This window comes from Chlorocebus sabaeus, chromosome 3 (genome assembly GCF_047675955.1).
Source record: "Chlorocebus sabaeus isolate Y175 chromosome 3, mChlSab1.0.hap1, whole genome shotgun sequence".
NCBI lineage: Eukaryota > Metazoa > Chordata > Mammalia > Primates > Cercopithecidae > Chlorocebus > Chlorocebus sabaeus.
Genome location: NC_132906.1, coordinates 94,736,733 through 94,762,658, shown reverse-complemented (window position 1 = coordinate 94,762,658; position 25,926 = coordinate 94,736,733). Strand labels below are relative to the sequence as shown.

Sequence of the window (25,926 nt, the reverse complement as noted above, 5' to 3'; positions counted from 1 at the left end):
GGACAAGGCCCACACAAAAAAGAAAGAGGCTTTTTATTACATTGTTACAGGCAATGCATTACGTGAGCCGGTCCTGTGTACAATCCCCAAGCCGCGGCGAAACATCACAAGAAGCACCTATCTCACATTGTACACAGCGCAGAACAGGATCACCCCAAATGTCAACAGAAGACCGAAAATCACTTTACAAAAAAAATAAAAATAACACCCATTTTTATATTTAAAAAAGTGCCAGCCCTTGAGCCGCAGAGCATTAGAGACGCCCAAGGACATGCCGCTGCTGGAACGAGGCTGCCAGCCGCGTGTGGCCAGGCCTGTCCTGGCCTTTAAAGCTGAACTGAAGTGCTCCAGACACTCATCTCTGGAGTTCCTCTGTCTTAGGATTTTCCCTCTCTACTGTTGTAATGTGTGAGCATGTCAGCCTGACGATGAGTGACCTTCATGCGTCCTACATGTGACGGCCGGAGGCTTTCCCTTTGTAAGGCTTAAATCTGAGTGCAGTAAAGAATGAAGAAACCAAACACCAGAATCCTAAAGTCAAATGATAGTGGAGCCAGTGCCAATTTAGAGCAGCACTCCCACCCTCCCTCCGAGAGAGCAGCACTCCCACCCTCAGAGTTCTACTTTGGTAAATATTAATGTTTAACCAGTTAGCAAAATATTTAACCCAGTTAGCAAAATTAACACCGTCATTTCAATAGTTACTCTGTTGTGCATAGTAAATGCTGCAGGATGAACTTCACATTGGATGAAGCGGATTTGAGAAACGTTTGCCAGAAAGTGTGCCTCCCCCTCGACAGGACCCTAAGCCCAGGGAAAGGAACAGAGGCCCCTGCAGCTGCTGTGCCTGCTCGCCGGGCTAGATCGTCTGGTAGCCGGCGTGACTCCTCTTCCTGCCGACGAGGTAGGCGATGAGGACGATGAGGACCAGCCCCGCCAGGGCGCCGCCCACAGCGATGGGGATCAGCATGTTGTTCTCGTCCAGCAGACACTCCTCCACTGCCAAGACAGACGGATGGCGTCAGGGCTGCGCTCACACGGGGGCCTGCAAACAGGCCTCTCTCCCCACCCACCCTCCACATCAGCCAAAAGGCAAGAGGAACCCTGGCGGAAGGTTCCAGGTCCAGCTGGAACTGTCACTTGGGGAAGCCGCGGCAGAGACTGGTGCTCTCTGCGAGCGAGGAAACCACACACCTTTCTTCCCCATCTGGAATCGGGCTGTGGCCGGACAGCTATGCTGCGTCCAGGGCCTCTGGGCACATCAGATGACAGTTTTATATGTGACTTTCATAGGAGAAGTGCCACCGCTGTTTCTTAAAATGATCCCTCTCTCTCAAATGGTACCAGGGGCTCCTAGCTGAGATACGCTGGGCCTCGCTAAGGCAGGGGGAGCTTCCTCAGACCGGGAAGAAGAAACAGCTCCTTGCAGAGGAACAGGGGCATGGCCCCAGCCCACACAGAAGCAACTATATGTCCACAGGCGGAGTCTGAAGCGCGTCCTCCACACCCCACGACAGCTGCCCTCGGTGACACTCACCAGAGCCAAACTGGCCACCTTCCACCTTGAAAGCCTGGACCCACACTTTGAATATGTTGACTGAGAAGGCCTTCGTGACGCGGACGTGCTCCTCGGCGTTGCACTTGTAGGAGTTGCCGACGGTGGCCTGCAGGGCTCTCAGGGAGCCGTTGGCAGCTTTAAAGGCAGGGTCTGCAATACACACAGAAGTCTAATGACTCCAGGACACCCTGGGCGGGGGCGGGGGGGCTCGCAGGGATGGTTGGTTCTCACCTCTGGCGTCAGGAAGAGTTGTATTCAACTGGATTCCTTGTAGGAAAAACCGGCTAGAACTTGCATTCTTAAAAAGAAAAATGATCTTTAACCACTGAGCAGATTCATAGAAAGATGATCTTTAACCACTTAGTAGATTCACACATTTATCATCAAACTTGAACGGTCATTTGGTAATAAAGCTGACTTCCTACGTTTCTAGTATTAGAACAAAACTGCAGAATACCTTGTCTATAAAAGGCGTGTGTATCTCTGGGGAATGAAAATTTTAGTTAGTTCCTTCCAGACCCTTTTCTGAGAGTCTTGCTCTGTTACCCAGGCTGGAGTGCAGTAGAGTGATCACCGCCCATTGCAATCTGAACTCCTGGGCTCAAGCGATCCTCCCACCTCAGCCTCCCAAGTAGCTGGGACCACAGGTGTGCACCACTACGCCCAGCTAACTCGTTTTATTATCTGCGGAAACGGAGCCTCCCTGTGCTGCCCAGGCTGGTCCTTCCAGACCTCTTGAGAGAGTGAGATTCTCTGGAAAACGGGGACTGCAGGAGCTATCACAGCACAGGAAAGCATGATTTGGAAAGCTAAAATTATAAGAAACTGAAATGTTAATACATTTGCACAGCCATTTAAAGACTGACAAGTGACAATTATATGCTTCATGTCTTATGCTGCTAACTGCACAGGCGTCCACCCAAGCAGAAATGCCATCACACAGCCACAGGGCAGCAGCATCTGAGGCCAGGAGGCCGCGCAGCAGACCCTCATCCTGCACCCCCTCCCCGCAGCCACTCCAACTGTGGGCACGGCAGCCCCGCCCACATCACCTGCTCCATCTGTGAACGGAATGGAGAAGGGGGAGGGGAACCAAGGAACTCAAAGGCCCAGGATAAAGGGAAGGCAGAAAAAACTGAGGCCGCCTCCTTCCTAACGCTGCCTCCCATAAGCAGACCCAGGTCACAAAAAGATGTGGCGGAGACACAGTGGGTGTCCCCACAGAGGCGCCGCCCCAGCCTCACCATCCCGAACTGGAAGAGCAGGACAGTGGTGCCGTCGCTGTGCAGCTCCAGAGTCACCAGGTGGGCGCCGCAGCTCCCGCTGGCCGAGGTCTCGCTGGGGTTGATATTGAGAAGCCTTGTCACCGTCTGCGTAAGACAAGTAAGCAAGTCAGCACCTGGCTCAGGTCTTCCACTCTCTCGAAAAGACAAACAGTCCCGAAACCGTGAATTCAAGGCCACATTTGTCTTAACCCAAATCAGAAGGAAAACACTGAAAGGCCACACAGATTTCGGTGATCTGTGCAGATTTCGGGGCCCCAAGATGACTCTCCCTGCCCCCATGAGTGCAGCGTCCCCGCGTGGACGGCACCCAGCAGCACCACCTCCCCCGCAGCAGTCAGCCTTGCAAACTCACCCCATGGCACGCAAATCGACCCCCACAACCCCCACAGCCTGTCACTATTAGGGGAGAAAAACTATTTAAAAAGAAACTATAAAAATGTAACACTTAAATGTTTCCATAAATATGTAAAGAAACCTTAGGTTCTATCAGGGGCCAAGTGAATGTTTTAGGCTCCATGGGCCACACTGCTCAATAGGCCACGCTGGGACACCAGCCTTGGATGATGGAACCAGCAGGACGGCTGTGCTCCTACAAAACAGACTCCCTGACACAGATGCCAGCTCTTGTCCTGCAGGGTCACGTCCTGCCAGCTGAGCTCCCACCCTGCCTTACAGCGCGTGACATGCAGAGATGCTCTCGGTGCACAGGGAGCAGAGGCCCCACCCTACTGTACCATCCCCCTCTCCCAGGAGGGGCCCAGCCCACCGTGTTGTCCTTCCTCTCGTAGGTGAGGTTCAGCTGCAGCCCCATGCTGGCCAGCAGGCAGGTCCCGTTGGCGCCGCTCACGTTGTACTTGTCCACAGAGGGGCTCTCGGGCACGGGTGAGGGCGAGGGGCTGGGTGGCGCAGGTGGCGCCGTGGTTGGGGAAGGCCTGTCTTGTTCACAGCGCGTCTCTGCAGGTACAGTGGAGGGAGATCCGGGTCCGGGTTTCTCATAACCATCAGCAGTTACAGTAAGATCCAAACTTAGAAACAAAACTACACCTGTGGGCTCTGGCGTCCTTGGTGACTAGTTTCTCCGTCGCCCAAGGTGGCTCTCGCTAATGCCTTTCTACATGCACAGGACAGAGCCGGGTCCTGCAGACTGCAGACGGCTCGCACAGGCCCCCGGGCACCCTCAGCCTCCACCTCCCACTACCCAGAACAGTTCTGCCTGGGCAGCAGGCACTGCCCACCACATGCCACGCCCTGTGGCTGGACAGGGTCCACTGTGCCACCCTCTTCCTAAAGTGAGGGTGAGAAGGCCTTGACCGCTGTCACGAAGGAGTGGACGCAGGAGGCTGTGCTGCGTGGCCAGCCACCTCCCCCCATGGGAAATGGTGACGACTCAGAAACTGCTCCCTGAGCTGTCGGGTCGGTGCCAGGATCGTGCTGGAAATAGTACCGAGAGGAAAACAGGGTTTGCAGCGCACACAGACCAGCCAGGTGGGACGCAGCAGCCAAGGAAGCCCTCTGGCAGGACAGGGGTCAGGCAGCCTCCGCAAGGACCCCACGTGTGAGCAGAGACTCAAAGGCGGGCAAGGCTAGCCAGCTGGGTTGGGTTTTCATCTGGGGAGGTGGCTGTGGGGGATGGGCAAGCATCCTCACGAGGGAGAAGGTACTAAATGTGGGTGCGTCTGAAATCCCCGGACAAGAGGGCACAGTCCAGGGAGGCTGTGCAGGGGCCACATGGCACCCCCAGGGAACGTACAGCAGTCTGAATGTGACTCTGTCCCTCAGCAACTGACCCACCAAGATGTTCACAACACAAATTTATATTCAAAGTCAAGGCAGACTGAACCCTCGGCAGAGCTCTACCGAGTCTTCTGTGGCCAGCACTCACACCAACACACCATCAACCTCGAAATCAGGTTCTTTCTTTTACCACCTTGTTTCTGTGGATACTCAATAATATTTACATAATTTCTACCCAATTCGATCCTTTCCACAACTCTGCTAGGCTGAGTCACCACGCGTGAGCCCCAAATATCCAGGGTGGGCAACCCTGCGGGGAATCTGCCCCCATAACTCCATCAGTCACTTGTTGCTTTCGCTTCCATCTCAACAGTCAGTGGCCAATCTGACCTTCACACACCATCTACTCAGGGGAGGAAAGAGACAGGCAATGTCCCCTATGACTGCACCCCACCAGGTTCTGGGACACACGATGCAGGAGCCCCCGCACCCCGGTGGAAAAGCCCCTTCTGGACAGCGCAGAAGATGGCAGAGAAGAGCTGCAGTAACCACACGAAGCTCTGAAGTGAGAGGCACCGACAGCCCCTGGGAGCCGTCCCAACCGGGATGTGCTGAGGGAACCTCCCTCACTGCCCTTGGCTAAGCTGCAGGTTGACCGGTCCTTTCCAAAACAGCTTCACCTGCTGGGCGCAGTGGCTCATGCCTGTAATTCCAGGGCTTTGAGAGGCCAAGGAACGAGGACTGCTTGAGCCCAGGAGTTCAAGGCCAGCCTGGAAACACAGGGAGACCCCATCTCCACAAAGTATTTCTAAAAAATTAGCCAGGCATGGTGGCATGAGCCTTAGTCCCAGCTCCTCAGAAGGCTGACTCGGGAGGGTCACTGGAGCCTGGAGGCTGAGGCTGCGGTGAGCAGTTACTGTGCTACTGCACTCCAGCCTGGGAGACCCTGTCTCAAAAAACAAACAGCAGCTTCACGGTTCCTTTATAAAATATTACAGAACACGGTCAAACAGGCAAAAGTTAAACGTGCAAAACCCAATCAAAACTGGCCAGTCTCCAAATTCTAGTCTAGACGGCCACACGACACACAGAAAAAGTGTCACCTACGCTGCTCTGACAATTACTTTTAACCTGTGATCCATGTAACACGTTCATTTCCCCCCTTGTTTCTGTCGAGTGGTCACGAAAAGTTGGAAACACATCATCAGGTCTAACCACCAGTTTAAAAAATTGGAACTTGAGAAATGAGTGTGGATAAAATGCCCTCTTCCTTCTACCCGAATTACAAACGCAAAACGCTCACTCTCCTTCCCTGAACTCACACTATTAATACCAAAGTCCTTCCAGCTGCAGACGAGGACTGACGGAGAGAGCTCATCACAGAACACACTGGAGAGTGCCCTGCACTGCTCGGGGAGAGATGGTGGCACAGGAGCCTCTCGGAGACCTGAGGACCTGGGGATCCACTGGCACGCCTCCCCCAACCCCCTCCGGAGAGCAGCACTAGCCGGGCCTTTCCAAAACTCATGTGCTCTGAAGGCCCCCCCCTCTCCTGGCAACAGCAGATACTCACATCAACCTGCAGGCTGCAATTCAGAGCCTCAAGGGGGTCTGTGAGGATGAGACTGGTTCGCACCCAGGCTCCCGGGTCATAGCTCTCACAGCCTCTCTTACAGTCTTTTGTGAAAATGTTGGGTGTGTCAGGCCTCTGACCTCCTGCCCCTTTCACCTGTCCTAAGGCAGGACTCTCATCCTCCCCACCTTTATGATGGTAGGTCTTTTTTTTCCTTTCTTTCTTTTTTGAGATGAGTCTCACTTGCTCTGCCATCCAGGCTGGAGTACACTGGCGCGATCTCAGCTCACTGCAACCTCCACCTACAATGTTTTACCATTGATTCCTTCTATTTAAGCTAGGAGCCAGACTCTTCCTAGCAATAAAAAAAAACGCTGCCAAATTGGGTGGGAGGTGAGACATGGTGACCTCTATTTCCAACTCCTAACAGGAGTCAGGCAGTCCTCTGATTCATTCAACAAGCGTGCACCTATCAGAACCTGAGGATGAAAGACGAAAACACCCCACTCCTCCAGGTGAACTCATAAACCCAGAAGCCTGGCTGAGCCTCACCATAGATCTGCTAACCCCATGTGGGCCTGGGCTGGCAATTCGGTTTGGATAGACCCCTGGCTGACTCCAGCCTCAGGCAGAGCTGCACTCAGACCCTCCAGAGTGACAGTCATCTATCCTGCTTTTGTTTTTGTTTGTTTTTTTGAGATGGAGTCTCACTCTGTCACCCAGGCTGGAGTGCAGTGGCATGATCTAGGCTCACTGCAACCTCCACCTCTCGGGTTCAAGCGATTCTCTTGCTTCAGCCTCCTGAGTAGGTGGGACTACAGGCACCTGCCACCACGCCAGGCTAGTTTTTGTATTTTTAATAGAGATGGGTTTTCGCCATGTTGGCCAGGTTGGTCTCGAACTCCTGAGCTGAGGTGATCCATCCACCTCAACTTCCCAAAGTGCTGGGATTACAGGTGTGACCCACTGCATCCAGACACATCTGCCCTATTTTGAAGATGCTCAGGAAGGAAGGTACAAAACCAACAGGAAAGTCCATTCAAAGTTGGCTTGTGCTTCATTTCCTTTAAAAATAAAATCTACGAGGTCCCCGAGCTTTATTAGATAAGATGATGTATTGAAAGGCAATATGGGCCGGGCACAGTGGCTCACAACTGTAATCCCAGCAGTTTGGGAGGTCAGGAGTCTGAGACCACCCTGGCCAACATGGTGAAACCCCCCCTCTACTAAAAATACAAAAATTTGCCAGACGTGGTGATGTGCACCCGTAATCCCAGCTACTCAGGAGGCTGAGGCAGGAGAATCGCTTGAACCCAGGAGGCAGAGGTTGCAGTGAGCCGAGACTGCGCCACTGCACTCCAGCCTGGGCGAGAGCGCAAAACTCCGTCTCAAAAAAAAAAAAAAAAAAGCAAGATGAATGAGGCTTTCTGGTCAAGCGCCGCCCAGGCTGGAAGCAGCCTCCAGGGGGCCTCGCCCCAGCACACGGGCATCTCCACAATGGCTGCCTCCAGGAGGGGCAAGTGGCCAGGGCTGGGCTGTTGGGCCTTTTCCACTTGGAATCACATGCGTGTTCTCCATTAAAAAAGGAACCAATGTCCAGGATCTGGACACGGAGGGAGGCTGTGGGAGGCTGTACATGCACAGCAGCAGAGAATACACAGAAACCTAAGACTGCTCTCAAAACTAGTCTATCTTAAAACTAATTATTAACCTGAAGAAACAGTTTCTCAAAGGAACCTAACAAGCTTCTCCGGACCTGTGAAGCCTTGTCTTTCATCTAGAGAATCCTGCCACCCGTCTCAGGCGCTCAACATCCTTGCTGGCCTCCACCTAGCAGCCCCTCACTTCCAGGCAGAAGTAAGGGAGCCATCACACGACACGCACCCTTCGGTCACAGAGCCACATGCGGACGTGACATGTTCTGCAACCATGTCCAGGCCTGGCCAACAGGGAGTCCCCAGCCAAGGTCAGCACCCAATTCTCTCTCATTTCCCAAAAGCTCTGACAGACAGTGCATGCCTTTCCTTCTCCTCTTCAAGCCACACTGATGCAGCCCAGAGGCAGCCAGCTAGGTGTGGAGCCCAGATAACTTGGAAATCGATAACCGGGAACACTACCCCCATGTGTTACCCTTAACTCCCACTCAGTAGGGAGTGCTGCCCTAGCTGAAGTCATCTTTAGCTCTGGCTGAGGTGTGTCTGAGAGCATGAACACACCTAGACAGGCTGCCAGGAGGCCGTCCTCAGACACGCACAGCCCGTGACCTGGACAGGCTGCCAGACGGCCGTCCTCAGACACACACGGCCCATGTGAGGGGACTCTAGCCTGCTCTTCCCGATGAAGCAGACACGACTCCAGGCTCCGTGTGAACAGAGGCTGCACCAGGAAAGGGGCTGTCACCATGGCCCCAGGGGCCCTGTGTTGAGGATTAAAGGCAGCGGCACCTATAGAGGACCCAGCTCCTAAGTATGTTTCCTTCTAAGCCTCCCCTATGGGAGCCCACATGGCCCCATCAAGTCCCAGTCACACCCAGGGTTTCCAAGTCTGGCTCCTTTTCACCCACTCATCAGGGGAGGCAAAGTTTGCTATAAAGCAAGAGACAGTAAATATTTTAGGCTTTGTGGGCTGTGGCTCTCTGTGAAGACAACACAGCCCTGCCACTGTTAATACAAAAGCAACCACAGATAATGTGTAAATAAATGAGTGTGGCTGCGTTCCAAGAAAATTTAATTAATTTATGGACACTGAATTTTAAATAATCTTTGTGTGTCAATAAATACTTGTTTTCTGATTTGTGGTATGTTACATTTATAAACCAAAAAACCATTCTTAGCTCATGGGCTGTATGGAAATTGGAGTTGGGCAAGACCAGCCCAGCACCAGGGGCTGCCAACCTGCAAGAGTACCTGCTCCTCGGGGAGCGGGAGACGGACGAGCCTCCTGGAGCCCAGCAGTCACCCCTCAGCCTTTAAGCAAGACTGCTGAGAAATGTTGCAAACCAAAGGTCTCCACAGAAGTTCTCAAGACTAGAGAAGGCTGTGATGTCTCCATGTATTTCTAGCAGCCAGGAAAGCCCACCCTAAGGGATGTCTCCACACATGTTTCTATCAGCTGGGAACGCCCACCCTAAAGCAAATCACAGGCCCTCACACTTCAGCAAAATGCCACCCACCCATGACCTGGACTGTGAGGCTCGGGAGAGAAGCTCCTCAACAGTAACAGGATTTACCAGGTGTTTGCTACTGAACTCTGGGCCAGATGCTGAGATACACACTTTGCATGCATTTCTCTTTTAATTCTAACAACCTTCCAAGCCAGGCTTTTAATCTCATCCCACATGCAAAGAAAATGAGAGGTGAACTACTCTGCTCAAGATCACAGGGCCAGGAGGTGGCCCGGACCCTGCCTGACCCCAGAGCCTGGCGGCTGGGTTAGCAGGTGCATCGTCACGGCCCTGACCTCCTCCGAGAGGCAGTGCTGGTCTTTCTGCACCTGTCCCTAAGCTGGCTGGCAAGAGCCGGATGGAGATAAGACTAGGTCTCTGTGGGAAGGCAACTGGCTCACACTGCAAGAGATCTGTGACCCTGATCCCATCATCTCTGCCCCAGTAGAAGCACAAAGGTTTCAACTGCTTTGCCCTTCTGACGTTTTCAAGTAATAATTGTATGTATTTACCATGTGTCAGGATATTTTGAAATACATCTACAGCTAAAAATCAAACACTTTTTTTATGGTGAGAAAAGTTAAAATCTACTTAGCAATATTCAAGCCAGAATACATTATTAACTGTAGTCACATGCTGTACAACAGATCTCTCCAACTAATTCCTCCTGTCTTCCTGAAACTTTCTATCTTCTGACCAACTTCACCCCCTAGCCCCTGGTGACCACCATTCTCTCTACCTCCCCGAGTGCTACTTCTTTAGCTCCCATGGGAGGGAGACCACACAACATGTGTCTCTGTCCTGGGATATTTCACTTCAATCTTCTACACTTTTTAATCGACATGTGTCCACCCTCATCTACAAGTCACCTGCCCTAGGAAGAAGGATGACAACGTTCTGCAGAGACGTCCCTGGCCGTGTGCACACGCCTTCCAAGCAGAGCCCAGCGCCAGGACACAGAGGAGTGAGGTCACCCACAGTCACTGCAGCCCAACTACCCACCCACTAGCACCAGAGGGCCAAGGGTCAGTGTCCTACCTTCCCTGCTGAAGCTGCTGTTGGAAAGGTACGCCTGGATGGTGGCATCGTGGAGCGTTACGGTCACGTTGTTCATGTGGACCTGGGTGCCACTAACACATCTGTATTTTTTATCTATATCTGCCCTGATGTCAGTTATAGATTCCACAGTCTTGATTTCTAGATTTAAAAAGAAAAAAAAAAAAAATCACAATTGCAAACCACTTTTAGTACTTAGTTTATGTGTTCTTTATTTTAGCCCTGACGTCAGTTACAGATTCCACAGTCTTGATTTCTAGATTTAAAAAGAAAAAACAAAAATCACAATTGCAAATTACTTGTCATACTTAGTTTATTTTATGTGTTTTTTATTTTTTTTGAGACGGAGTCTTGCCCTGTCGCCCAGGCTGGAGTGCAGTGGTGTAATCTCGGCTCACTGCAACCTCTGCCTTCTGCGTTCAGGTGATTCTCTTGCTTCAGCCTCCTGAGTAGCTGGGATTACAGGCACACCCCACCACGCCCAGCTGATTTTTGTACTTTTAGTAGAGAGGGGGTTTCACCACGTTGGTCAGGCTGGTCTCGAACTCCTGACCTCATGATCTGCCCGCCTCGGCCTCCCAAAGTGCTGGGATTACAGGCGTGAGCTACCATGCCTGGCTGCGTGTTTTTTAATTTTTTAGAGAGAGTCTCACTCGGTCACCCAGGCTGGAATGCAGTGGCGCCATCTCGGCTCACTGCAACCTCTGCCTCCTGGGTTCAAGCGATTCTCCTGCCTCAGCCTCCCGAGTAGCTGGGATTACAGGTGCCTGCCACCGCACCTGGCTAATTTTAGTATTTTCAGTAGAGACAGTGTTTTGTAATGTTGGCCAGGCTGGTCTCAAACTCCTGACCTCAAGTGATCTGTCTGCCTGAGCCTCCCAAAGTGCTAGGATTACAGGTGTGAGCCACTACACCCAGCCTGTAATTCTCAGGTAAAAGTAAGTTTAGACAATCCTCCAACCCAATTTTCTATCACTTTATAATCGGCCCACTTTGGTTACCTTTGGAGCTTGCATTGGGGAAAAGGTGTGTGTCTGACAAGTTATAAACAAAACTCATGAGCTGGACGCTGTAACGAGTTGCATTTCTTGTGAAATTGAGGGTTAGTGTCTGTCCTCTTCCAAAAGCGATCACGAGGCTGGGGTCGGAAGTGTTCTCTTTGCCACAGGAGCTGCTGTTGAGCACTACTTTGGCATCTGATGGCAGGTCAAAGGTCATGTTCTAGAATAAACACAATTAAATATAACCCAATTGGGATACAGGTTATTAAAAGTTCAAAGAGAGATTTTCTGTAAGTCTCATATAAACTTATACTCCATTTCCAGCTCAGATATCACTACTGAGATACTCATTTTTAATATAAACCAAAGAAAGGTTAGTATTACATGTCAGTAACAGACTAAAAAGTATTTCAGGTATAAGAGAAAGTTGGCTTAATAATTCTTATAATCAAAAATTTGCAGCTGGGCACGGTGGCTCACGCATATAATCCCAAAACTCTGGGAGGCTGAGGTGGGGGGACTGCTTGAGCCCAGGAGTTCAAGACCAGCCTGGGCAATATAGCAAGACCCCATCTCTACAAAAACAAAATAAACTAGTTGTGGCGGCATCCGCCTGTAGTCCCGGCTACCCAGGAGGCTGAGGCAGGTGGATTGCTTGAGCCTAGGTTTGAGGCTGCAGTGAACTACGATTGCACCACTGCACTCCAGCCTGGGCAACAGAGCAAGACCCTGTCTCTAAACAGAACAAAACCACCCCATAAATTTTCTGTTAATATAACAGAATTTAAAGCGTCTTGAAATTGAAATAATTCATACCAGTTTCAGGGTGAGATATATATTTGAGAAAAGCTATCACTACTTTTTTGCTATAGAAATGTTCATTTACATAATGTTTCTTTAAACAAAGGAAGTGTTCATAGCAGAAATGTTTAAATTTACTATTATAAGCAAAACAAACAACTGGAAAACCACCTAATGTTCATCAAAATAAACCAGATAGGTCAAATGAACTACAGTGAAGCAGTATACTAATGTGGGCCAAAAAAACACCACGAAACTACAGAGGTGATAAAGACATGCATAACAGCATAAGGTGATCTCATTTGTGAAACATAATTTACAACAAAATATTTTAAAAATCCAACCACCAAAACCAAACATTAAAAAAGTGAAGTGCTTAGAGACCAGGTACGTTGGGGCATGCCTGTAATCCCTTTGGGAGGCCGAGGTGGGCAGATCACCTGAGGTCAGGAGTTCGAGACTAGCCTGACCAACGTGGAGAAACCCTGTCTCTACTAAAAATACAAAACTTAGCTGAGCACATGCCTGTAATCCCAGCTACTCGGGAAGCTGAGGCAGGAGAATTGCTTGAACCCAGGAGGCAGAGGTTGCTGTGAGCCAAGCCCGTGCCATTGCACTCCAGCCTGGGTGACAAGAGCAAAACTCTCAAAAAAAAAAAAAAAAGTGCTTGGGGGCCAGGTACGGTAGGGCCCATCTGTAATCCCAGCACTGTGGGAGGCCAAGGTGGGCAGATCACTTGAGGCCGGGAGTTTAAGACCAGCCTGGCCAACATAGTGAAACCCATCTCCACTAAAAATACAAATAATTAGCTGGCCATGGTGGCACGCACCTGTAGTCCCAGCTACTGAGGAGGCTGAGGCACGAGACTGAGTCAAACCTGGGAGGCGGAGGATACAGTAAGCCGAGGTCTTGGCACTGTACTCTACCCGCCTGGGGCACAGAGTGTGACTCTGTCTCAGAAAAAAGAAAAAAGGCTTTGACAAGTATTTATAATTTGAGACTGGACTTTTTTTTTTTTTTTTTGGAGATAGTACTGCTCTGTCACCCAGGCCGGAGTGCAGTGGCAAGATCATAGCTCACTGCAGCCTCGACCTCACAGGCTCAAGCAATGCTCCCACCTCAGCCTCCCAAGTAGCTAGGACCACAGGCACACTCCACCATGTCTGGCTTTTTTTTTTTTTTTTAAAAGAGATAAGATCTCGCTGTCTTGGATTTTTAAAATATTTTGTTATTACAAAAGGCTTTAGTCATCCCAAAGAAACACAAAGCCATTTCAACAAAACTACTAAGGAACATTTTAATCAAACTAGTACAGTGTTTGTAGGACTGCATATCAAACAACCATTTATATACATTTCTTGGAGTATGATAATTTCTCTAAAGTAAATTAGGCCGGGTGTGGTGGCTCACGCCTGTAATCCCAGCACTTTGGGAGGCCGAGGCAGGCAGATCACAAGGTCAGGAGATCGAGACCATCCTGGCTAACACAGTGAAACCCCGTCTCTACTAAAAATACAAAAAATTGGCCGGGCAAGGTGGGAGGCGCCTATAGTCCCAGCTGCTCAGGAGGCTGAGGCAGGAGAATGGCGTGAAAGTGGGAGGCGGAGCTTGCAGTGAACCGAGACTGCGCCACTGCACTCCAACCTGGGCAACAAAGCGAGACTCTGTCTCAAAAAACAAATAAATCAAAAAAGTCACATTCATAGAGCATGAAAAAGATTCAAGACTTAATTACTGATAGGGGAGTGTGTTAACAAATTATGGTGAACTAACATAATAAAGTATTACATTATGATCATAAAAGACAATCATGAAGAAAACTAGAGCTGGGAGCGGTGGCTCACCTCTGTAATTCCAACACTTTGGGAGGCCAAGGCAGGCAGATCACTTGAGGTCAGGAGTTTGAGACCAGCCTGGCCAACACGGTGAAACCCTGTCTCTACAAAAAATACAAAAATCAGCCAGGCGTGGTGGTGGGCACCTGCAGTTCCAGCTACTCAGGAGGCTAAGCAGGAGAACTGCTTGAAATCAGGAGACGGCCGAGGTTGTGGTGAGCTCAGATCGTGCCACTGCACTCCAGCTTGGACGACAAAGCAAGATTCCATCTCAAAAAAAAAAAAAAAAAGAAAACCAGAAAAATGTTCGTGATAGGCCGGGCGCAGTGGCTCATGCCTGTAATCCCAGCACTTTGGGAGGTCGAGGTGGGCGGATCACAAGGTCAGGAGACTGAGACCATCCTGGCTAACACGGTGAAACCCCGTCTCTACTAAAAATACAAAAAATTAGCTGGGCGTGGTGGTGAGTGCCTGTAGTCCCAGCTACTCGGTAGGCTGAGGCAGGAGAATGGCATGAACCCAGCAGGCGGAGTTTGCAGTGAGCGGAGATCGCACCACTGCACTCCAGCATAGGCGACAGAGCGAGACTCCGTCTCAAAAAAAAAAAAAAGTTCATGATAAACGGTGAGGTGCAGCACATATAAAGGTTTGTTATTGTGCCTGTGGCTGTGGCACATGACAACACAGGTTACTGACAACGCCAGAAGGAAATATGCAGATAGGAAAAGTACCATGTTTATAAGGGGCCATTTTTCAAAGACTTGGTTGAAATGTTAAAAATCATCTTTACACACACACAAGGGAAGCATGAAGTGCCCTGGTGTTTCCTACCTTAGGGCCACTCTCGGTGTCGTAGTTCACTGAGAAGGCAGCAGAGAAGTTGGCCATTATGCAAGCGGTCCCGTTGCCATTTTTCACCATAAACATTGCTGCTGATGCACAATGCATGAGGCCTGTCAATTCCAGGGAAGACAGAGACCATCAAAAACTCTCCAGAAAACACGAATGAGTATCCCCAGTGTCCACAGCTGTAGCAGTGATGGGTTTTGTTACAAGATTCCACAAGATTCCACCGTTCCTCTTTTTTTTTTTTTGAGACGGAGTCTCACACTGCCACCAGGCTGGAGTGCAGTGGTGCAACCTTGGCTCACTGCAACCCCCACCTCCCAGGTTCAAGCAATTCTCCTGCCTCAGCCTCCCAAGTAGCTGGGACTGCAGGCACATGCCACCAAACCCAGCTAATTTCTGTTTTTAGTAGTGATGGGGTTTTGCCATGCTGGTCAGGCTGGTCTTGAACTCCTGACCTCAGGTGATCCACCCACCTTGACCTCCCAAAGTCCTGGGATTATAGGCGTGAGTCACTGCACCCAGCCTCCACTGTGTTTCTTAAATCCAATGAAGAACCAGACACATGGATTATGCGGCCAGTTCACCTAGTGCCCTGTCCCTTGCGGATACTGTTCTGGAATTGTCATCTCTAAGCCCATCTGATTGAGTTTGCCAGCCTGGTCTTTTGCTATTTAGTGCTTTATTTCAGAACACTTATCAAGAAGGCACATGTCAATTTCTGCGTCATCCTAGGCATACGCTGCTCCGCCTTTTTCAGAGGATCTCTGTAAGACGTGGTGCCTTGAAGGCACGATTCGCCCATCTGCAGAAATCCAAGGGAGAGTCTGCAGGATCTTTCACTGTGGTCCTGACCTGCTACTTAACATCTGGTCAGTTTTATTTTTCATGGACTCAAAGGGCTGAGCTCTTTGCCCAATTTCAGAAAGGTCCTCACAGCACCACACATCCGGTGGAGTGGCTTCCCTTCCCCTTCCTGAAGCAAAGGGACAGAATGGAAGCGCTAGAGGTCTTGCCAGCTTGACAGTGGTCACTGCTAAATATTTCCTCTTACCCCACTTCCCTGATCAAGATGTTTGGCAACAAATACAATCTGATCACTATGGTAGAGACACTGGTAATTGTACAAATCGCACGTTATTACACAGCTTTTTCATTACAGACTGGAAAACAGGTGTTTTTGCCTGTTCTAAAGCCAAACACCTATCTGCCACCACTGGGAACCAGGCAGAAAATGGCATGTTTTCACTTGTCTCTGCTGCCACAAGCTTGTGTATGCCAGTCTGGTGAGCACTCACCCCCCGGGATTGATCTCACACTGCGTGTGTGTGACCCGGGTGTGTGTGAGCCGTGTGTGTGAGCCGTGTGTGTGACCCGGGTGTGTGTGAGACCCGGGTGTGTGTGAGACCGGGGTGTGTGTGAGACCCGGGTGTGTGTGAGCAGTGTGTGTGAGCCGTGTGTGTGAGCCGGGTGTGTGTGAGACCCGGGTGTGTGTGAGCAGTGTGTGTGAGCCGTGTGACCCGGGTGTGTGTGAGACCCGGGTGTGTGTGAGACCCGGGTGTGTGTGAGCAGTGTGTGTGAGACCCGGGTGTGTGTGAGCAGTGTGTGTGAGCAGTGTGTGTGAGCACACACACCCGGGTCTCATTGTCACACTAAGTGTCAGTGCCATTCAGGCACGCTGTGAGAGCAGATACTGAAAGACAGGATGCTCAGCTTTTCATTTAAAATCCTATTCCCTGGAAAAGTGATGGATTCCAATGAATCCAACTCATTTCAACCTTGGGTCTTTCACAAAATAAAATCTTTAGAGCAACTATTCTTCAAGCCTAAAGCAAAGGATATAACCAGAATCTTCCCTTTGGTAGAGGAAATACCAAAATCTGTGTCCATAAAGAAAAGGTGCTGCCAGGCACGGTGGCTCACGCCTGTAATCCCAGCACTTTGGTGGGAGGCTGAGGCGGGTGGACCACGAAGTCAGGAGTTCAAGACCAGCCTGATCAACATGGTGAAACCCCGTCTCTACTAAAACTACAAAAATTAGCTGGGCACAGTAGCAGGCGCCTGTAATCCCAGTTACTCAGCAGGCTGAGGTAGAAGAATCGCTTGAACCAGGGAGGCAGAAGTTGCAGTGAGTCGAGATCGTGCCACTGCACTCCAGCCTGGGTGACAAGAGCAAAACTCTGTCTCAAAAAAAAAAGAAGAAAGAAAGAAAGAAAAAGAAAAGGTGCTACAGGACAATGAAATAAAGTAGGGCGTGAAAGGAAACCTCCAGCCTACTGTCTGCGTTGCTTGGTTTTTCAACCCACACTCTGCAACACTCAGGCAGGATCATACTAACGGCACTTCCAATGAATCTAGAGAATCTAGAGAAGATTCTATCACTTATTTTCAACATAGTAAAGGTTTCTAAAAACAGACAAAATATTCTCACTCTTGTGAGAGATCAGATGAGTACACAGAAGCGGCAGCAGATGCCAGCAAGAAAGCAGCAGCCGACAGGCAGACACAGCAGACACCAGAGACTTAACACTGACGGGAGCTCAGCGTGGACAGGGCCACTGCCCACCCCGCCCTCAGCTGAGGAGTCACAGGGCTCACAGCCACCACTGACAACCCAGGTGCCCGCATGGGAGCACCCACAGGCCGGCTTTTTATTAAGCTGCCCTTTTATAAGTTTTCTCAAACACTTTTTACTGACCCAAAGCATTTCATTAGGAAATACTTCAAACTAAGTAGTTTTTCGATTATGCAATTTTCTTTCCACTTAGTACATATGCTGAGAGTTTCAGCTTTTTTATTTTTATTTTTTAGAGACTGAGTCTCCCCATTCTTGCCAAGGCTGGAGGGCCGTAGCCCTCCACCTCCCAGGCTCAAGCGATTCTCGTGCCTCAGTCTCCTGAGTAGCTGGGACTACAGGTTTGTACCACCACGTCTGGCTACTTTCTGTATTTTTAGTAGAGACGGGGTAGACAGGGTTTTGCCATGTTGGCCAGGCTGGTCTCCACCTCCTCACCTCAAGTGATCCACCTGCCTCGGCCTCACAAAGTGCTGGGATTACAGGCGTTACGCCACCATGCCCGGCCAGGTCTCAGCTTTCACAGGAAAACAGAGAAATATTATTAAAATAAATGTAAAGTGAGCTCTGGCAGCACAAGATGCCTGCAACACTCTGGGGAGACCCAGGAATTCTGAGTTATTAAACTTACGCTCAGAAGGCAATTTTGGTAAAGAGGAAAATAAGAGCGTCAACACACAGAGCTTGAAGAGAAAATGTATGTATGCTAAAGGTCAGAAGTTTTTAAAAAAATTCCACAACAGGCCAGGCGCGGTGGCTCATGCCTGTAATCCCAGCACTTTGGGAGGCCGAGGTGGGTGGATCACGAGGTCAGGAGAACGAGACCACGGTGAAACCCCGTCTCTACTAAAAATACAAAAAATTAGCCGGGCGTTGTGGCGGGCGCCTGTAGTCCCAGCTACTCGGGAGGCTGAGGCCGGAGAATGGCGTGAACCCGGGAGGTGGAGCTTGCAGTGAGCAGAGATTGCGCCACTGCACTCCAGCCTGGGCAACACAGCAAGACGCCATCTCAGAAAAAAAAAAAAAATCCGGCCGGGCGCGGTGGCTCAAGCCTGTAATCCCAGCACTTTGGGAGGCCGAGGCGGGCGGATCATGAGGTCAGAAGATCGAGACCATCCTGGCTAACACGGTGAAACCCCGTCTCTACTAAAACTACAAAAAAACTAGCCGGGCGAGGTGGCGGGCGCCTGTAGTCCCAGCTACTCAGGAGGCTGAGGCAGGAGAATGGCGTGAACCCGGGAGGCGGAGCTTGCAGTGAGCTGAGATCCGGCCACTGCACTCCAGCCTGGGCGACAGAGCGAGACTCCGTCTCAAAAAAAAAAAAAAAAAAAAAAAAAAAAAAAAAAAAAATCCATAACACTGGCAATTGGTGATCAAAAAAAAAAAAAAAAACAGACAGACAAAACACCTTCTCAAATAAGTTTCAATGTTCCCAGTACCTGACAAGTGTCACAGTCCAACAGGACAGCTGTTGGCAGCATCGCCAAGGTGGGCACCCTGGCCTACTGGTGACGGCTATCTCTGGCAGTCCTGTACTCATACATGAACAGGATCACTTCTCCAGGGATCACATAAAGGAGGAACTGTGGCTTGTTCCTTCAAAATACTCCCACTTGGGAGAAATCCTATTCTCTGAAACAAGTGCCGCTGTGGGAAGCATGCGTGCTTCTAAGTCAGAGGCCTCAGTTCTTGGAGGCTCCTCCAGCACTTACTAGCTGTGCAACCATGGCCAGTAGCAGAGCCCAATCCCCAGTCTCTGCGCCCAGAGCAGGAGGGGAAAGTGCCAGTGCCTCAGGGCTGTCGGAGCAGCTGAGCATTTCGTGCCCAGCACTGATGCCAGCTATTATTAAACATCTGCACAGGCACAGAAGGTTCCTATCAAGTTCATCATTCGATCCTCAGTATCTGACACAAAATATCAACAACTATCTTTTTTTTTTTTTTTTGAGGCGGAGTCTTGCTCTGTCGCCCAGGCTGGAGTGCAGTGGCCGGATCTCGGCTCACTGCAAGCTCCGCCTCCCAGGTTTACGCCATTCTCCTGCCTCAGCCTCCCGAGTAGCTGGGACTACAGGCGCTCGCCAAAAAACTATCTCATTTAACAAGCACTTGGAATGCACTTACTTTGTGCCAGGTGCTGCTCTAAGCACATCCCAATTATCATGACAACTCTTCACAGGGAGATTAAGGCACAGAGTGGTCAACAAACCCACCCAGGTCATGCAGCTAGTGAGTGGTGCAGACCGAGATCTAGAAGAGGGTCTTCTGACTCACAGCACGTGCCCCCTCTGGACCACACTGCCTCTCCAGCACTTGACGACTGAGGGAACGGGCTTCCAATTAGGAAACACTGGCTGGGTGCAGTGGCTCATGCCTGCAATCTCAGCACTTTGGGAGGCTGAGGAAGTGGAGGACTGCTTGAGGCTAGGAGTTCCAGACCACGCTGGTCAACACAGCAAGACCTTGTCTCTTAAAAAAAAAAAATTAAAATTTTTCTGAATTAAAATTAATAAAAATTAAGAAATACTTGCTTTTGACATTAAAGATTACCATCTGAAGAAATGAGTAAAAAACTTCATTTTAAAAAATTAGGCCGGGCGCAGTGGCTCATGCCTGTAATCTCAGCACTTTGGGAGGCTGAGGTAGGCAGATCACCCAAGGTCAGAAGTTTTATACTAGCCTAGCCAACATGGCAAAACCCCGTCTCCACTAAAAAAATATATATATACAAAAATTAGCCAGGTGTGGTGGCGCACACCTGTAGTCCCAGCTACTCGGGAGGCTGAGGCAGAAGAATCACTTGAACCCGGGAGGGGGAGATTGCAGTGAGCCGAGATCGTGCCACTGCACTCCAGCCTGGACGACAGAAAGACATTCTGTCTCAAAAAAAAGAAGAAAAAAAATATATATTAAGAAATCACATCTTAGGCTGGGCGCGGTGGCTCAACACCTGTAATCCCAGCACTTTCGGAGACCGAGGCGGGCAGATAACCTGAGGTTAGGAGTCTGAGACCACCCTGACCAACCATGGAGAAACCCTGTCTCCACAAAAAATACAAAATGAGCTGGGCATGGTGGCGCATGCCTGTAATCCCTGGTACTCGGGAGGCGGAGGCAGGAGAATCACTTGAACCTGGGACGCGGAAGTTGCAGTGAGCCAAGATTGTACCGCTGCACTCCAGCCTGGGCAACAAGAGTGAAACTACGACTCAAAAAAAAAAAAAAAAAAAGAAATCACATCTTAGTTCTTCTTGGCTTCTTTTAAATATGGTATTTTTATTCTATTTAACCAATGATGTACAATCATTTACAAAGAATTAAAGGAAAAAAATACCATCCCAGGCACTGAATCACCACCTCTAGAGGCAGGGTATAAATATATATGTGTGTGTGTGTGTGTGTGTGTGTGTGTGTGTGTGTGTATATATATATATATTTTTTATAGAAACAGTGTCTTGTTCTGTCACCCAGGCTGGAGCCCAGTAGCGTGATCTTCACTTACTGCAACCTCTGTCTCCTGGGTTCAAGCAATTCTCCTACCTCAGCCTCCCAAGTAGCTGGGACTACAGGGGCACGCTACCATGCCGGACTTATTTTTTTTGTATTTTAGGAGAGACGGGATTTCACCATGTTGCCTAGGCTGGTCTCGAACTCCTGAACTCATGCAATCCGCCCGCCTCGGCCTCCCAAAGTGCTAGGATTACAGGTGTGAGCCACCGCGCCGGGCCGTATATTTCTTTTTAATTTTTTTGTAGGGACATTGGTCTCACCGTGTTGCCCAGGCTGATCTCAAGCAATCCTCCTGCCTTAGCCTCCCAAAGTACTGAGATGACAGTCATGAGCAACTGTGCCTTGCTGTGGTATGTATATTTCTAAAAAGCTGATCCTGTGGATCTATGCATATATTTGGTTAAGAGCCACTGCTATAAATTTGATCCTTTCTTCATGTATGTACTCAGCATTTACTACGTGTCAGTCAGGAAGGGAGATACACAGGCAAAAATAATCCCAGTGCAGCCGACCAGACGCTACCATGCAGAAGCACATGCAATAAAAGTCTTGGGTACAAAGAAGAAAGAGTAACGTTGTCTGGGATGGGGCCAATGTAATGCAGATTCAAAATTATAGGCTACCAAGACATTCTGACCTCAAATCTACTGACAAATTAGTTCTTTCCATGGCATAACTGACAATCTGCACAATCAAAGGTAACATCAGTTAGTATAATTTTCTTTTTTTTTTTTTTTTTTTTTGAGACGGAGTCTCGCTCTGTCACCCTGAAGTGCAATGGCGCGATCTTGGCTCACTGCAACCTCCGCCTCCCGGGTTCAAGCAATTCTCCTGCCTCAGCCTCCTGAGTAACTGGGACGACAGGCCTGTGCCACCATGCCCAGCTAACTTTTAAAAAATATTTTTAGTAAAGACAGGGTTTCACCATGTTGGCCAGGATGGTCTCGATCTCTTGACCTAATGATCCGCCTGCCTTAGCCTCCCAAAGCGCTGGGATTACAGGCATGAGTCACCGCACCTGGCTTTTCTTTTTTTTTTTTTTTTTTTTTTTTTTTTGAGACGGAGTCTGGCTCTGTCACCCAGGCTGGAGTGCAGTGGCCGGATCTCTGCTCACCGCAAGCTCCTCCTCCCGGGTTTACGCCATTCTCCTGCCTCAGCCTCCGGAGTAGCTGGGACTACAGGCGCCCGCCACCTCGCCCGGCTAGTTTTTTGTACTTTTTTAGTAGAGACGGGGTTTCACCGTGTTAGCCAGGATGGTCTCGATCTCCTGACCTCATGATCTGCCCGTCTCGGCCTCCCTTCTTCTTTTTTTTTTGAAATTGAGTTTCGATTTTGTCGCCCAGACTGGAGTGCAATGGCATGATCTCGGCTCCCTGCAACCCCTGCCTCCCGGGTTCAAGCAATTCTCCTGCCTCAGCCTCCCGCGTAGCTGGGATTACAGGCGCCTGCCACCACACCACGCCCGGCTAATTTTTGTATTTTTAGTAGAGATGGGGGTTCACCACATTGGCCAGGCTGGTCTCGAACCCCTGACCTTAGGTAATCCGCCCACCTCGGCCTCCCAAAGTGCTGAGATTACAGGCGTGAACCACTGCACCCAGCCAAGTATAAAGTTTTTCAAACCTCCTGACAGTTGCTCAAGTGGAAAGAGTAAGGCGGTCATCCTGCTGACATCAATGGTTTAAACGGTCACATTATGCAATCACAGCTAATCGGATCTATCAAGACAAGTTTCGGTTCATGCTTGTCTGAGGTTTCTAAGTATTCAAACACAGTAGCTTTAAGCAATGCCTAATTATTAATATAGTGGAAATTCGTAATTGAGCATTTTTTTAAAGGTTTTTGGTGCAATTTGCACATTAAAATAAACATGTTAAATATTTTTAAATACAAATTGTTAAAAGGCCTTTTTTAAAAGTTGGATTTTGGCCAGGCATGGTGGCTCATGGCTGTAATCCCAGCACTTTGGGAGGCTGAGGCAGGTGGACCACGAGGTTAGGAGTTCAAGACCAGCTCGGCCAGCATGGTGAAAACCCATCTCTACTAAAACTACAAAAATTAGCCAGGCATGGCGGCGTGCGCCTATAGTCCCAGTCACTAGGGAGGCTGAGGCAGGAGAACTGCTTGAACCCAGGAGGCGGAGGCTGCAGTGAACCAAGATCACACCACTCACTGCACTCCAGCCTGGGTGACAGAGCGAGCCTCTGTCTCCAAAAAAAAAAAGCTGGGCCGGGCACAGTGGCTCAAACCTGTACTCCCAGCACTTTGGGAAGCAGAGGCAGGCGGATCACGAGGTCAGGAGTTCGAGACCAGCCTAACCAACACGGTGAAACCCTGTCTCTACCAAAAATACAAAAATTAGCCCAGCATGGTGGCGGATGCCTGTAACCCCAGCTACTCTGGAGGCTGAGGCAGAAGAATTGCTCGAACCTGGGAGGCAGAGGTTGCAGCGAGCCAAGATTGTGCCACTGCACTCCAGCCTAGGCACAGAGCAACTCCATCTCAAAAAAAAAGTTAAGATTGTAAACATGAAAGATATAATGGAACAGACCTTAGAAGGCTAATTACATGAGCAATATTCCAATCACAGTATCAGGGAGTTATGGATTTTTCACTTCATTTTTAAAGTGAGGTTTTTTTGTTTTTTGTTTTGTTTTGTTTTGTTTACGGAGTCTTGCTCTGTTGCCCAGGCAGGGGTGCAGTGGCGTGATCTCGGCTCACTGCAACCTCTGCTTCCCAGCTTCAAGCAATTCTTCTGCCTCAGCCTCCCAAGTAGCTGGGATTACAGGCGTGGGTCACCATGCCCGGCTAATTTTTGTATGTTTGTAAAGACCAAGTTTCAACATATTGGCCAGGCTGGTCTCGAACTCATGACCTCATGATACGTCCGCCTCAGCCTCCCAAAGCGTTGGGATTACAGGCGTGAGCCACTGCGCCCGGCCTAGAGTGAGTTTTTAAAACATGAAACAAAACATCAAAGTCATGAGGCTTGTGAGCATCTGTAACAAAGAACAATGCAGTTGCTGTGACATGACAAAACTTGTTTCTGCAACTCCTCTCATTAACTACACTGGACCCTGTCGCAGGAGCTGAGTAAGGCTTCAGGTTTACTACTGGAATAAGTTTATCTCTGTGGCTATTCGGGCAGTTCAAAGAATTCATTTCACACAACAGGCAAAACAAAAAAGTGAAACCAAAATCCATTCACTCACAGTAACAGAGTTTTAGTGTTGGATGGGACTGAGGGAGTTAAAGAAGCCAAGGCAGATGGGTACACGAGTGTATTTCTATACTCAACTCACACACACTCCTTCAGCTTGATTCTACATCACCTTTCAGATCCTGGCACTTAAGATAATCTTCCCATATTACTGGGGGGGTGGGGGGGAGGTGAGAAAACAGTGCCCCAGAGGTGGGGCGGCGGGGCACATCCGGACTGTCTTAAAGAGACAGCACACATCCTCTTATGAACAGAGAATAAATAATTAGAATGAAATTCACCAGTCAATACAATATTGAGCACCTACTGCCCATCTGGGCTCTATAAACTGACAGAAGAGAACGGTGCTTCCCCACATGTTCCCGGGTCCCGCATTTTGGCCTACAGGAACGGCGCTCTTTAAACTACTTACTAGACACGAACATTGCCACCGTGAGTCTGACGCCAGCTTTCCCTCATCTTGTCTGCTACGGAATCTTGTGAAATCCCAAAGATAACTTTAAAAATTATTTTAACATACACGTGAATTCACAATAACATAAATACACTCGCATCTCCTCCACACCGCTGCAAGAGGCGAAAGGTTCAAGTACAAAGGTGGGGAATGCTGGCGCCGGCTTCTCCCTGTCCTGGCTGAAACCCATGTTGGGAAGAGCTTGATCTAGGTCACCCGCCCGGGGGCTGAGACCACAGACGTCCCTGCCACCTTCGGCGGCGCAGCCTCGTCTAGATCTCACCGCCTCAACTTGCCAGGAAACTTAACGACCTGAAAGCACCAGACCGCCGAGCTTTCGCACTCAACATCCCAGAAAAACTGAGTTCAGTGAGACAGACCCTAGAGGAACCAGGTCCTGGGATGAGACCTCCTGGTCCCCCAAGCACCTGCCACTGAGTTCTGCCCCGACCCTACGACCCCGAGAGAAACACCCGCCCGCAGGCAGAGCCGGCCGGGGCGGGGAGCAGTGGGTGCGGGGCGACCCGCGGGACAACGACCCGGCAACCACCCGCCCTCAAGACCCAGGGGCCTCGTCCCCGCCCAGTCCCGCCGCTCCCAGGCCCCACCTCGACCCCCTCACCGAGCAGCAGCAGTAGCAGCAGCAGCATGGACCGCCGGGCGCTGCCGGGGGCCGCCATGGCGCGAGGCGGCCGGGTACAGTGCGGGGAGCGGGGGCGCAGGCGGCGGTTGGGCAGCTGACTGCCGGGCGCGGGGGCGGCGGCGGGGCGCGGGAGCCAAGGGCTGGCGTGAGAGACGGCGGCGTTCCCAGACGCAAGAGGCCCGGCCACTGCGACGCCGGCACGAAGAAGACCCCGCGGCCGGCAGCGCCTGTCACGTGAGCTGCGCCGCGCCCGCGAGTCACGTGACCCCGCGGGTCTCGCGAGAGCGCGCGCGTCGGGCGCCGGCGGATCGGCTCACCGCAGGTGCAGCAGCTTCCAGCACCGCGCGCCCCGTTACGCGTGATGCGGACCGGCACGTGACCCGCAGCGGCACGTGACCCTGGACCCACGTGACCCGGCCTGCTCCAGGGGCCTGGAGCCAGCCGAGGTCCTGAAACGGGAAGTGGGCTGGGTTCGGGGAAAAGGAAGAGGAAGAGTCGTGGCGGGAGAAAGTGAGGAAAGAGGAAGCCGGCGACGGGAGAAAGGGCAGACGGAGCGCGGACGCCCAGGCCTTCCGTCAGCCTGCGAGGCCGGGCCGGCCGCGTCCCATCCGCGGGCGTCTTTAGGGACTGGAGGGTGGTCGGGGTGGCAGCTCGGTGACCGGCCGGGTGCGCGG

At 50.5% G+C, this 25,926-nt stretch overlaps 1 protein-coding gene across 1 annotated transcript; it reads right to left on the bottom strand.

The window, feature by feature from the left end:
• Window positions 1-16: 16 nt before the first annotated feature.
• LAMP1 (lysosomal associated membrane protein 1) lies at window positions 17-25,512 on the bottom strand. The gene is made up of 9 exons (XM_007960989.3): window positions 25,232-25,512; window positions 14,839-14,960; window positions 11,372-11,591; window positions 10,353-10,511; window positions 3,611-3,798; window positions 2,803-2,928; window positions 1,790-1,856; window positions 1,538-1,708; window positions 17-999 (listed from the first exon to the last, which is right to left on the bottom strand). The coding sequence occupies exons 1-9, from the start codon at window positions 25,287-25,289 to the stop codon at window positions 860-862; spliced, it is 1,251 nt and encodes a 416-aa protein (XP_007959180.1). The 5' UTR covers window positions 25,290-25,512; the 3' UTR covers window positions 17-859.
• Between the last annotated feature and the right edge of the window lie 414 nt (window positions 25,513-25,926).